This window comes from Morus notabilis, unplaced genomic scaffold (assembly GCF_000414095.1).
Source record: "Morus notabilis unplaced genomic scaffold, ASM41409v2 Scaffold1412, whole genome shotgun sequence".
In the NCBI taxonomy this organism is placed as follows: Eukaryota; Viridiplantae; Streptophyta; class Magnoliopsida; order Rosales; family Moraceae; genus Morus; species Morus notabilis.
Genome location: NW_010362216.1, coordinates 142037 through 156748, shown reverse-complemented (window position 1 = coordinate 156748; position 14712 = coordinate 142037). Strand labels below are relative to the sequence as shown.

General features: G+C 34.1%; 2 protein-coding genes across 2 annotated transcripts; both read left to right on the top strand.

The window, feature by feature from the left end:
* Positions 1-1625: 1625 nt before the first annotated feature.
* LOC21396591 (carboxylesterase 1) lies at positions 1626-2077 on the top strand. Its single transcript, XM_010101325.2, has 2 exons — positions 1626-1837; positions 1927-2077. The coding sequence occupies exons 1-2, from the start codon at positions 1626-1628 to the stop codon at positions 2075-2077; spliced, it is 363 nt and encodes a 120-aa protein (XP_010099627.2).
* A 9999-nt stretch (positions 2078-12076) lies between these two features.
* On the top strand, positions 12077-14472 carry LOC21396588 (serine/threonine-protein kinase-like protein CCR2). Its single transcript, XM_010101322.2, has one exon. It carries the CDS (start codon positions 12101-12103, stop codon positions 14399-14401), a length of 2301 nt encoding a protein of 766 aa, XP_010099624.2. The 5' UTR covers positions 12077-12100; the 3' UTR covers positions 14402-14472.
* The last annotated feature ends 240 nt before the right edge of the window (positions 14473-14712 follow it).

The following is a 14712-nucleotide window of genomic DNA, read 5'->3' as shown; positions in this document are numbered from 1 at the left end:
CACGATCCTTACATTTTTCTGGGCATGTGTACAAAAAGTGGCCTCAAAAAATGACAAAGAATGTAAAACGCTGTCAAAAAAGCTCCGGACCCGCGTAGTTAGAAGCCCAGGGGCCAGGATGGGTCAAAAATTTATATTTTTATTTATGTTTTGCATTCAAAAATTAATATATGATTTTTAGAAATTTATACAATAAGCGACACCATTTCTTAATGAATATTATATTTTTTATGATTTTCTTTATTTTTTTGTCTTTGAAAAATAAAAACGAAGTCAAAAAATTATGAAATTTTACACACACAATACTTATATTTTTCTGGGCATGCTACAAAAAATGGCCTGAAAAAATAAAAAAAAATAAAAACATTGTTAAAAAAACCCTCAGCCTGCGTAGTGAGGTGCCCAAGGGCCGGAATGAGTCAAAAATTTACATTTTTATTTATGTTTTGCATTCTGAAATTAACATATGATTTTGTATGAATGAATGCAACCAGAAACACTATTTTTTTATGAATATTCTATTTTTTATAATTTTCTTTATTGATCATCTTTGAAAAATAAAATAAAATACAAACGAAGTCAAAAAATTCTAAAATTTTACAGACATGATCATTTCATTTTTCTGGGAATGTCTACAAAAAATGGCTTCAAAAAAAATAAAATGCTATCAAAAAGGCCCCAGCTCGCGTAGTGGGGCGCCTAGTGGCCGGGATTGGTAAAAAATTTACATTTGTACTTATGTTTTGCATTCAAAAATTAATATATGATTTTTAAGAATTAATGCAACAAGTGGCACTATTTTTTGATAAATATTCATTTTTTAGGATTTTTTTTAATTTTTCCTCTACAAAAAATAAAAGAAAATAAAGCCGAGGTCAAAAAATTATGAAATATTGTAGACACTATCCTTACATTTTTCAGGGCATGCCTGCAAAATGGCTTCAAAAAATCACAAAAAAAATAAAACGCTTTCAAAAAGCCCCTGGCCTGCGTAGTGGGGCGCCCAAGGGCCGGAATTGGTAAAAAAAAATTTATCTTTACTTATGTTTTGCATTTTAAAATTAATATATATATATATATAGGAATTAATGCAACAACCGGCACCATTTTTTGATGAATATTCCATTTTTGATGATTTTTTTTATTTTTTATCTTTGAAAAATAAAATAAAATAAAAACGACGTTAAAAATTATGAAATTTTACAGACACGATCCTTATATTTTTCTGGGCATGCGTACAAAAAACGGCCTGAAACAATGACAAAAAAGTAAAACGTTGTCAAAAAATCCCCCAGCCCGCGTAGTGGGGCGCCTAAGGGTCGGAATGGGTCAAAATTTTATATTTTTATTTATGTTTTGCATTCAAAAATTAATATATAATTTGTAGGAATTAATGCAACAAGCGGTACTATTTTTTAATGAATATTCTATTTTTTATGATTCTCTTTATTTTTCATCTTTGAAAAAAAAAAAAAAAAACGAGGTCAAAAAATTATGAAATTTTACATGCACGATCCTTTCATTTTTCTCGGCATGCCTACAAAAAATGGCCTGAAAAGATGACAAAAAAGTAAAACGCTGTCAAAAAACCCCTGGCCCGCGTAGTATGGTGCCCAGGCGCTGGGATGGGTCCCTCTAAAAAACTCCCTCTTATTGTGTACTACCACGGAGGTGGCTTTATTTTCTTAATCACTGCTTCTTCCATCAACCATGATTTTTGCTCCAAAATGGCAGCTAACCTCACTGCAGCTGTCGTCTCCGTTGACTACCGCCTTGCTCCCATGCACCGGCTCCCCGCAGCTTACGACGATGCGGTGGAGGCGCTTACGACGATGCGGTGGAGGCGCTGCATTGGATAAAGTCCACTGAAGACGTGTGGCTGCGCCAATTTGCTCATATCTCCAAGTGTTTCCTTATGGGCACTAGTGCTGGTGGCAATATAAGCTACCATGCAGGACTACGTGCATCAGCTGCCGTTGATGAGTTTGCGCCGTTGAAGATCAGAGGGCTCATATTGCACCATCCATTCTTTGGTGGGGTCCAAAGGACTGCATCTGAGCTAAGTTGTGTTACATAATAAATAATTTGTATTTGACTATTGACTTTCTGATATTTAAAACTTTATTCAAGTCTTGATTTATTTTTGAGCTTATTCAAACATGCCACATGCACCAACTTATTTACTTCTCAAGTGTTTTTATTATTTTATTTGTCAATTTCTAGTTTATTGAAACGTTATATATGTGCAATAAACTTTTTTTTTTTTTTGCTGAAGATATGTACAATTAACTTAAATGCCACCTACTAATTATATATTTTCTAATAAATCAGCTGTTATATCATCTTCTTCTCATTGTTTTATATATTTCTCTTAATCTCCTATGTACGATAACGGCCATACACGACCTTGTCTAATTCGATTTCCACGTAGTGGGGCGCTTAGGGGCCGGAATTGGTCAAAAATTTACATTTCTAATTATGTTTTGTATTCTAAAATTAACAAGTGATTTTTGTGAATTAATGCAACAAGAAGCACCATTTTTTATGAATATTCTATTTTTTATAATTTCCTTTATTTTTCATCTTTGAAAAATAAAATAAATCAAAATGAAGTCGAAAAATTCTAAAATTTTACAAACACAATCCTTACATTTTTCTAGGAATGTCTGCAAAAAATGACCTAAAAAAATGATACAAAAATTAAATGGCTGTCAAAAAGCCCTCAGCCCGCGCAGTGGGGCGCCCATAGGCCGGGATGGGTAAAAAATATAAACTTTTATTTATGTTTTACATTCTAAAATTAATATATAATTTTTAGGAATTAATGCAATAAGCGGTACCATTTTTTGCCAAATATTCTATTTTTTTTATCATTTTCTTTATTTTTCATTTTTAAAAAATAAAATATAATAAAACTGAGGTAAAAAAATTATGAAAATATTGCAGACATGATCCTTATACTTTTTTGGGTATGCCTGCAAAAAATGACCTCAAAAAATGATAAAAAAAAAATAAAACACTTTCAAAAAGCCCCTGGCCCGCGTTGTGGGGCGCCCAGGGGCCGGGATGCGTCAAAAATTTATATTTTTACTTATGTTTTGCATTCTGAAATTAATATATGATTTTTAAGAATTATTGCAACAAGCGGCACTATTTTTTTATGAATATTCTATTTTTTATGATTTTCTTTATTTTTTATCTTTGAAAAATAAAACAAAATAAAACCGAGGTCAAAAAATTATGAAATATTGGAGACACGATCCTTACATTTTAAAGGATATGCTTGCAAAAAATGGCTTCAAAAGATGACAAAAAAGTAAAACGCTTTCAAAAAGCCTCTGGCCCGCGTAGTGGGGTGCCCAGGGGCCGAGATGGGTAAAAAATTTACATATTTACTTATGATTTGTATTCTAAAATTAATATACGACTTTTAGGAATTAATGCAACAGACAGCACCATTTTGTGATGAGTATTCCATTTTTGATGATTTTATTCATTTTTCATCTTTGACAAAAAGAAATAAAATAAGAATGTCGTCAAAAAATTATGAAATTTTGTAGACACCATCCTTACATTTTACTGGGTATGCGTACAAAAAATGGCCTCAAAAAATGACAAAAAAGTAAAACGCTGTCAAAAAAGCCCCCAACCCGTGTTATGGGGCGCCTAGGGGCCGGATGGGTCAAAAATTTATGTTTTTACTTATGTTTTGCATTCAAAAATTAATTTATAATTTTTAGGAATTAATGCAAAGAGCAGCACCATTTTTTGATGAATATTCTATTTTTTTTTATGATTTTCTCTATTTTTCGTCTTTGAAAAATAAAATAAAATAAAAACGATGTCAAAAAATTATGAAATTTTGCAGACACGATCCTTACATTTTTCTGGGTATGCCTACAAAAAATAGCCTGAAAAAATGACAAAAAAAGTTTAACGCTGTCAAAAAGCCCCCGGCCCGCTTAGTGGGGCGCCCAGGGGTTGAGATGGGTCAAAAATTTATATTTTTACTTATGTTTTGTATTCTAAAATGGATATAAGATTTTTAGGAATTATTGCAACAAGCAACACTATTTTTTGATAAATATTCTATTTTTTATGATTTTCTTTATTTTTCATCTTTGGAAAAAAAATAAAATAAAAATGACATCAAAAAATTATGAAATTTTATAAACATGATCCTTACATTTTTTGGGCATGCCAACAAAAAATGACAAAAATAAAGAAAAACACTGTCCAAAAGCCCCCAGCCTGCGTAATGGGGCACCCAAGAGCCGAAATGGGTAAAAAATTTACATTTTTATTTATGTTTTGCATTCTAAAATTAATATATGACTTTTATGAATTAATGCAACAAGAAGCCCAATTTTTTGATGAATATTCTATTTTTTATGATTTTCTTTATTTTTCATCTTTAAAAATAAAATAAAAGAAAAACGAGGTCAAAAAATTCTAAAATTTTACAGACACGATCCTTACATTTTTCTGAGAATGTCTGCAAAAAATGACCTCAAAAATGGCAAAAAAAGTAAAAGCTGTCAAAAAGTAGTAGGGCGCCCAAGGGCCGGAATGGGTTAAAAATTTACATTTTTATTTATATTTTGTATTCTAAAATTAATATATGATTTTTAGAAATTAATGCAACAAGCGGCACCATTTTTTGATGAATATTTTATTTTTTATGATTTTTTTTATTTTTCATCTTTGAAAAATAAAATAAAATAAAAACGAGGTAAAAAAATTTTGAAATATTGCAAACACGATCCTTACATTTTCTGGCTATGTCTGCAAAAAATAGCCTCAAAAAATGACAAAAAAGTAAAACGCTTTCAAAAAGTCACTGGCCCGCGTAGTGAGGCACCCAAGGGCCGGGATGTGTGAAAAATTTACATGTTTACTTATGTTTTGCATTTTAAAATTAATATACGATTTTTAGAAATTAATGCAACAAGTGGCACTATTTTTTTTTTATGAATATTCTATTTTTTTATAATTTTCTTTATTAATTGACATTTGTTAGGTTTTAAACCATATTTGCAACAGATTTTGAAATTCGATATCTCTGTTTACCAAAAATTTTTAGATGAAAGTTTGAGTTACCGAAACACCGATAAGTTCAAGATGCATCAATGCAAAAGACCCCAAAATTTGAAGCGATACAGATAAAGATCAGAAGGATAAATACTTAAATAACGCCGTTTGGGAAGAGAATTACTTAATGAACGCCTTATTGACTGTTTTGCTAGTTGTCTTCCTTTGCTGGAATTAATAGCATAACAATATTAAAGCTGGACGACGTGCTAATTAATCACAATTTATTATAGTCAATTTGTTTTCATTAATATGATTTCTAATAACGTCTTAGACATATTAATTTAATATAACAAGGTTGCTTATATAAATTACTGACCATATGAATATGATGCTTCTCTAATTGTCTTCTTTATGACAACGATAGAATCTTGACACTAAAATTCATTTACAGGTTTGATGTGGAGAGGGTCAAAGTTGGGAGTTATGTTGTTCCTTGGATATTGGCTCCGATTCTACAAATGGTTCTCGCTCGTTATTGTAATGGTCTCCACCCATCAAATTTGAAAGCAGAAGTGGTTAGCCTTTGTTATACCTTTTTATGTACACTCATACATAGCATGAGTAAGACCAGGGTAAGGTACATGAAATGAAGATCTTCTTAAGGAATGGTGTCGCCAGGTCATGTGTCTCAAAAGTTTGGGCTTCCAAATCAATTTTTTATTTGAATGTTTAAGACAACTTAGTTGCGCTTACTTTAAATTGAGGCGCCGAAAAGACTGGCCAAAGAAACTGAGGAAGCGGAGCAAAAGATTGCGCGCCTAGAGGAAGATATTGGTAAGACTAAGCTAGAGAAGGCGAACCGTGAAGCCGAGTTGGAGAGAGTTAAAAAAATTAGTTGGAAACAGTCTTCTGCGAAATCCAACTTCATGAACATGTGCTTGAGGGAGGCCTTCATTCTCAAAGGGAAGTCTGCAGGCGAAGATCTTATTAAATAGTCTATTAATTCTTTTTTCCTTATTTTTCTAAATGGATTAAATCGTACTCCTACATTAGATCTTAGAATTATATTGCTCTAGCTATTTGAAATGTCATGATCTGGGCATTTTACGTATTGATTTGTGTTCCAGCTAAAATAAAAAAAAATTCGGGTTTATGATGTGTTCCAATTATTAAAGATTTGTTGATTAATGTACTAGTATTTGTTTGTGTTGTGCAAATTGAATTGTTTGAGATTTATCTTTTTTCTACAAATCTGAAAATGAATATGATAAACTGGTGTATTTGTTATTCACGATAGGCTGATGAAATACATAGTATAAATAGGGTTAGAATCCCGAATTAGTTCCCTAGAAATCTACTTATACAATCTCTTATTCAATCTCTATGATCTGTACACATCTATACAATCTTCTATATACGAAAATAACATCAGTTGGCTATCTTTACAAAATCGTTGACAATCTCAACGCTCCCCCTTAAGTTGGTGCATAGATATCACACATGCCTAACTTGTCTAAGAATTTTGAGAACACTCGATTGGATACCCCTTTGGTAAGGATATCAGCTAACTGATCTTCTGATCGAATCTTTGATAATTCCACAACTTTTTCATCCAGTTTCTCCTTAATGAAGAACCTATCTACCTCAACATGATTTGTACGGTCATGTTGAACTGGATTATGGCTATATCACATGCTGCTTTGTTGTCACAGTATAGCTAAATTGGTTGCTTTAAAGAATAGCCTAGGTCCTGTAAGAGAAATTTTAACCACAATGCTTCACAAATTCCTAAGGCCATTCCAAAGAAAAAAAAATCCTCACATGGATAAAACTCATCACTAACAAAGTGACAACCTAGTTGGACCCACTTTATATGAGCGTTGAGATTTTATCCTATGAAGATGAATATAAATACTCTTAAAATAATGATTAATCTTAAATTTAATTGTCAAAAAATAGAGATTTTTAAACAAAGAGAAAAAGAAAAAACCTCAAAGAAGAAGTTGACGGTGACAAAAAAAAAAAAAAACCAGTCGGACACTTGGACAAAAAGAAAGGAAAAAAAAAACCCAACGAAACGTTTTGTTGGGAAGGTTTGAGAGAAACTCCTTCTTCCTCTGTAATGATTGATAAATAAATATTGTTAAATAATTTTAAGACCCTTTTATTTTTATAAATTTGAATTTATTTAATTTTTTTATTATAATAAAATATTTTCATATAAAATTATATTTTAATTTTAATTAAAAATTTAAATTAACTAATTAAATGAATCCTAAATCAATTAAATCAGAGAGATGTCAATAGGGTGGTGCGGGTGGGCCATTTACCAAAAAAAAAAAAAATGTGGCCTCTTCGTCGTTTGAAGAAACAAGAATAATTTACTACTCGTATGCGGTATTTCAGAAATGGCATAAAATATTCATACTGTAAATTACTATTCAAATCACCAAGTAAAGAATCAGTGGAGTGCATGTCAAGCCAATAAAAAGGACAAAACGCGCAAATATTCATCCTTTCGCGACAGATTCTTCCAATCCAGACAAACTGTTTGTAAAAATGCTTGAAAGAAGAATAATCAACAGAGATAAATAAAAAAAACAAGCAGAATTGGAAAGAAGAAACTGAAGAGCAAAGAGACAAGACAATGGAAGCCATAGATCTAGAAGAAAAAACGAAATGGAGAACGCACTGACGAAGAGAGTGCGAGAGAGAGTCCATTTCTGGGCACGGCCGACGATGGAGAATGGGAGCCAATGCGTGGGGATGAACGAGTGGAGAAGCGACACTGTCGCGATTCCTCCGATCGTCGACAGATCTTCCGCACTGAGAGAGAGGATAGGTATTGGTTTTTTATTTTTATTTTTTCAAGTAAATGGGGGCGGGTCTGGTTCGTCCCGCCCCATCACCGCCCCGCATATTAATGGTTCATGACCCTCTCCCGTAACCCATTTATACGGGTCAGACCCGTACTATTCTGGGTGGGGCCCGTTTTACCCGCCCTTGACATCTCTACTCTCAGTAAAACTTTTTATTATTATTTATTTATTAAGTTTTAGGGCCCGTTTAGTTCGTTGATTCGAGTTTTTAATTCAAGTTGAGACGTGACTTTATGTGAGAGCTTTTTAGTGTAGTAAAAAAGTTAGTTGTGACTATTTCTGAGAACTTTTTACTGTAACAAAACTCGAATTCTAAATTCAAATCGGTGAAATGAACGGAGCCTTAGTGAGTGAAAATTCCAGGAAAAAATTCTTTTACCTTTCCGCAAAAAGCATGAAGGCGAACCGCGAATGGATCTTTTTCCGCAATTTTCACTCATTGAAACTTTAGAGAGAGAAAAAGGGCAAGATTAACTTAGTTGATTTGGAGTTGAAACAGAATTTGACTCTAACAATTATATGGACGAGTTTTCCATATTAATTGAGAAAAAAATTATAAAATCACCTAGGGTTGTACATAGGTTGAGTTGGTGTGGGATAGGATTTTTTCTTGTCTCGCCTTAAAGGGTGCAGATTGCATATATTTAGCCCCAATGATGTTAGAAAATTTTCACAATCTAATGATGTTTGGGTTGGGTTGGGGCGGGACGAGGTGAGTTAGGTGGTCGGGTTCATCATTCAAAGAATCAAAGTTCAATTCAACATTTAAAGTTCATCATCAAATATAAATAATAACTCCAGCATTCAAAGTTCATCATTAAATATAAATAAATATTGATAATCAAACATAACTCCAACATTCAAAGTTCATCATCAAATAGAAATAACACTTATTAGTCAATCATCAAATAAATAGTAATTGAAAGTTTAATCCAACATCAAACATGAAGTAAAGTAATCAATCCAACATCAGACATAAAGCAAACATAAATTAGAGGCTTAATTTAAATCCATCCAAAGCAAGCACTACAACAACCATCATTATTAGTCCACACTCATAGGCTCCTTATTAGGCATGTTTGTGCGGATTAGGTTGGGATATACGGGTTATTATAGGTTCAACCCACAAACTGTCCTAAACACTTCGAGCCAAATATTTAGTGGGCCGAAAAATAAAAAATAATGCTATAAGTTACCTTTTTCGGATTAGATTAGGGTGGGTGGATTGAATTTATAAGTTGTTCGGATTTATATACAATCTTATAATCACCCGATACTAATATTAAATTTATTCAAAATCACATTTTGATGAAAATGTAGACAAAATTAACTGAAGAATCTGATAACGTTCCATACCCTTTCTCGTAAAATAAACAAGATAACGGAAATCAAAATATAGTGCATGGAAAACGAGTAATATTTTACAACAAAGAATCTACGTTATATGCGGGTAAAGAGGTTAAGCAAAACGTAGAAGCATCTGATGGTTAGGCAACCAATTAAATATTGATTAAAGAAGAAGAGAATCGTCTGGCTTGCTTATGAATTATTAATCCAAAAAGAGTTCCTAGCTATTGTCTCCATTGACTTAACAAGAGTACGGATCCATGTACTCCATAAGCCTTACTTTTTAAAATCATTTTACAAAACAAATACTTTTTCTTTGTCACTTTTAATAATTTTTGGTGTTTTTAAAATTCCAGTTGATAGGAAACTTCAAGCAAGTTGGACATAAAATACCCATATGTCATGTTATCTCTATTAAGGATCAAATCATCAAAGTATCATTTTATGAAAACCAGTCAAATTAAGGATCAACATTATATTATATAATTGGAATTGCTTGAGATTTAAAAAATGTCCTCTGTTAGAGACAAAAGACATCAAAATCAGAAGGTTTTTTATCTCTAAAATATTAATAACTTCTTAGAGATGCACTTTGCAAAACATGAAATCTGTGGAAGATCAAGACTTCCTTAATATTTTCCCTTCTCTAGTTCTCCAAACTCTCACAATTGGGGTTCCATTTTCTGGGCAAACAACATTTATTAATATGGTGACATGGTCAATGGGATCACATTATCACAAAGACATTAGGAACACAAGCAAGGCAAGCCCATGTTCCAAAATATTTTCTTGGCATAAAAAACTTGTATAGATAATGACAATTCTAGGATCCTAATTCCTCATGCTTCTCCTTAGCAGGCAAATGCATGGCAATGACTTTCCCATAGCAGGATATGATTTATTGTGGTCTGGATACATGTGGATTTGAGATCTTTCCTTGAAGGTATACTTCCCAAAAAAAAAAAAATATATATATATATATATATATGAAAAAAAAGTTGTAAACCAACCACCTTAATGATTTAGTTTAATTGTTCGGACCGCAATTTGGTTTTGGTAGACAGAAAGACAAGAAGCCAGACTCAAATGGACCTCGGCAAAGCTGGTGTCATCTGCCTTACACACAACCTGTTTTTCTTCTTCTTCTTCTTATTCTTCTTCTTCTTCTTCTTGGCATTACTCTTGGGGTCTACGTATATAGTACCTTTTCACAACAATAAAATCTTCTTTCATCATCTAGAAAATCCCATATATGACCTTGGCATTTGCAACTGGTCTAGAACTATCACCAATTCAATGCCAAATTTTGTCACATACTTCAATATTATGCTAAATGTAATATGAAATTTATCAAATTCGGCACTTGTCAACTTTAACAACAAAAGTAGTATATTTCAATTTTCTGCATTTGATTAACCAATTTGTTATCTTTTTCAATTAATAATTACAACATCATCATCATCATCATTTTCAATTTTTTTTTTAAATTAAGAAGTTTAATTTACAAGTTTTAAATCCTAAGAAATTAAGAAGTTTAATTTACAAGTTTTAAATCCTAAAATTTATTATGACAAAAAATAGATATAATATATAAAATAAAACAACAAATTAAATATATCATATCTACAATTTTTTGCGCTATATATAATATTCGTATTGGAATTTATATCGGAGATGGTCTTATTTAACTAAACAAATAGAAATGCAGATAAGAAGATAAAGAACTAACACATTCACTTCAATTAAAATAGTCTACGTTATTTTGTTACTATCATGTGTCGTATCAAAGCAAAACTATAATGGTTGCAATTTTTCTGTTCAGTGTGTACCTTATTAGAACTTTGTAGGCCATATTCAATAAATTAGGATAGTTTGTACGAATTGTTGTAAATAAATTTTTTTCATGATCTTTTATGTCAGCATTACATCTGATCAATTCCTTCACTTATTAGTACAACCTTAAAAATGAGAGCCATGTAATAATATATGATTTTTTATGGATTATGAATTAATTGTTCTCATGACTCTTTGTAACATCATTAACACCATTTGTTCATTGATTTTACAGTCTTAAAATAAGAGCCAAACTCAATATTTGTATTATTATATAGTACACAACTTTGGAATCTAACATAACTTTTTGTCCCCTTAGAAATTGATATATGAAATTCCTTAGTTGATAATGTGACTTCGGAATCTAGTGGAGCAAACATGCAAAATTAATGAAGCTGTACGTCTGTTTTAAGACAAATTTAAGGGGAAAATAAATTACTAATGTAAGTTGGAGATTGCACTAGAGGTTTGAATAAAAGTCAAAGGAAATTTGGAGATAAAAATCAATATAATAATTTTTTGATATACAAAAGCCATATAATATTTATATTAATATTCCAACACTACAACTTGCTTGATCCCTTCATTTAATGGTCTTGGATCTAAGGAAAAGAAAAAGAAAAAAGAGAGAGAGTTAATTAAATCCGTACATACAATGTTAAAATTTGCAAGTTCAATACTAAAATAAATAAATAAATAAATGAAAACTAAATAAAAAAATAAAACCCAGTGAGGCATATTGGCATATGATAGCAGTTTAATTATTGTTTAGGGAAGAAGACAGCTGGCGTTTTTTGAAATTTTAAATTACAGTTAACTTGGAATTAACTACTTTTCTTTCAAGTCAGACACTTCTCTTTGACTCCATAACTGTCAGACATCCAAGGAAACCTCTAAACAAAAAATAAAAATGGCTTCTCACCAATCTCAAATTCCATAACCAAAACACAAAAATTTTCATATGTAAAAACAGAACAAACTTCTTTAACCAAAACCCAGAAAAAGTAATGGGAATACCAATCCAAAGCTGTCCTTATTGCACTTCCATTTCCCATTTTTGTCTCCTTCTCGTTCTTCTTCCGTTTCTTCCTTTCGCATTCGGGTACGGGTCGGCGGGCCCGATTGCGGCGGGGTTCAGCGAGGAGGGGTTCTTCTGCGCCATCGACGCGAGCGGGAAGCAACAGATCGTGTGCTGGGACAAGCAGAACAAGTCATCTTCAACGACTTATTTCAGTTCCCTCCCTCCGGTTGTCTCTCTCTCCGGCGGGGACGGGTTCATGTGCGGCGTAACGTCGAAGGACTCGAGGCCTTATTGTTGGAGCCTGGCCTATTCAGGTACGGATCTCGTCCCTGAAGCTTACAAGCACGTCTCTTACTCTCAAATGGCGTCAGGGAAAGACCATGTTTGTGCCGTCAGAGGCGAGTACTTCTCGAAAACCGATGCGGGTACCGTCGATTGTTGGCAGTTCGGTTCGATTTCGAACGTTGTGTTTAAGTCCTTTTCTGGTGGTCGTTCCATTGATGGTGTTGTCTTTAGGAGTGTGGTTTCTGGGGAGGGATTTAGTTGTGGTGTAGTTAGAGATGGTGGTGGTGTCATTTGTTGGGGACCGAAATCGGGAAATCTCGAGGTTTCGGGCAATTTCAAGTCCTTGGCTTCGGGTAAGCAATCTGTTTGTGGAATTGCCTCTGCGTCTGAGAAAGTAGAATGTTGGGGTGAGGCTAATGAATTCGGTTCCCCTCCGAACGGGACTCGTTTCGTGAGCCTATCAGTAGGCTCGCGGCATTATTGTGGCATCCGCGCGGATGATCACGGTGTTCAATGTTGGGGAAGCATCGATTCCTCGTCGATTCCTAAGGGTTCGGGGTTTATGGCGATTGCTTCCTCAGATTTCACCACTTGTGGGGTTAGAGAGGTTGACTTGGTGCTTGATTGCTGGGGTGTTCACGGGCAGTCCTCGCCGGATTATAGCCCGCCTTTGCAGTTGTGCAGCCCGGGTGTTTGTTCTCCGGGCTCGTGCTCTGCAGGGAAGTTTGCATTCAATGCCAGTGCTTTGAATGAGCCTGGTTTGACCAGTTTATGCGCTAGAAAGGATATGAAGATTTGCTTGCCTTGTGGGACAAATTGTTCTGAAGGCTACTTTCCTTCAAGTGTTTGTAGTGAAAATGCTGATAGAGTTTGCACTGCTTGTTCACTTTGCCAGAACAGTTCTTGTTGGGAAATCTGCAAGATTTCCTCGTCGTCGTCCTTCGGGATTCGAGAGCAGGAAAGGCAAGAGATCATAAGGAAATTAATAATCATCGTTGGGTCCTTAGTCTCGTGCTCATTACTACTTTTGATCTGCTGGTTTCTCTTTACTTGGATCTTCAGAACCAAGAGTGAAGAAAAGGGTAGAATGTGGTGCAACTTTTGCGCGAAAAAGCAGGTGGTGGAGGCTGACCCTGAAATGAATTTGCAGCCATCTCTCTCGATAACTTCGTGCATCGGAACAACCCAAGTGTTCAGGCTCTCAGAATTGAAAGACGCCACACATGGATTCAAGGAATACAATGAGCTAGGAAGGGGAAACTTCGGGTTTGTCTACAAAGCTGTTCTGTCTGATGGAAGTCAAGTAGTAGTCAAGAGGGCCAATGCCGCCACCATAATTCACACCAACATCAAGGAATTCGAGGTGGAACTCGAAATTCTCTGCAACATGAGGCACACCAATATTGTCAACTTGTTAGGCTATTGTGCTGAAATGGGGGAGAGGTTGTTGGTTTATGAGTACATGCCACATGGAACGCTTCATGACCATCTCCACGGTGAGCTTTCGCCTCTGGATTGGAGCCTAAGGCTGAAGATCTCATTGCAGGCAGCAAAAGGGCTTGAGTATCTTCACAAGAAAGTAAAACCCCCAGTCATTCATTGCGACGTGAAGACCTCAAATATCCTTTTGGACTCGGAATGGGGGGCGAGGATTTCGGATTTTGGCATGTTGAGTACTTCTGACAAGGATTTGAAAGGAGATTTGCAAGGTGATGTTTACAACTTTGGGATAGTCCTGCTAGAGATTCTGAGCAGAAGGAAAGCTTTCGACCGGGATTGCAACCCTCCGGGCATTGTTGATTGGGCATTGCCAATGATAAGAAGAGGCAAAGCAGCAGTCATTATAGACAGGCATGTGGCTCTTCCAAGAAATGTGGAGCCATTGCTTAAACTTGCTGACATATCAGAGCTTGCTCTGAGGGAGAATCCCCGCGAGCGGCCTAGTATGTCGGAGATTGTATGCTTGTTGGATCAGAATTTGAAGAGTGGAATGGCACTATGACAATGTAAATCACACCAAAAAAATAAAGAGCTGTGGGAGACCTATACTTCAGCATTGTAATTTACATATCTGACAAGATTTTCTGTATATTTCATTCTTTTTTTAATTCTTTTTTGGTCCATTACTTCACAAAGGCGAAGGAGATTTGTAGCAGTTGTTTTATCCAAATGATTTTCGTTTGGTCATCTTTTTCATATTTCTTTTTCTATTTTTTAAATCTGTATGAAACTTTTGGCAGCTATGCTTCCTTGTAATTTTTTTTTTTTTTTTGATAAATATGCTTCCTTGTAAATGAGATGCATGTTTTTATA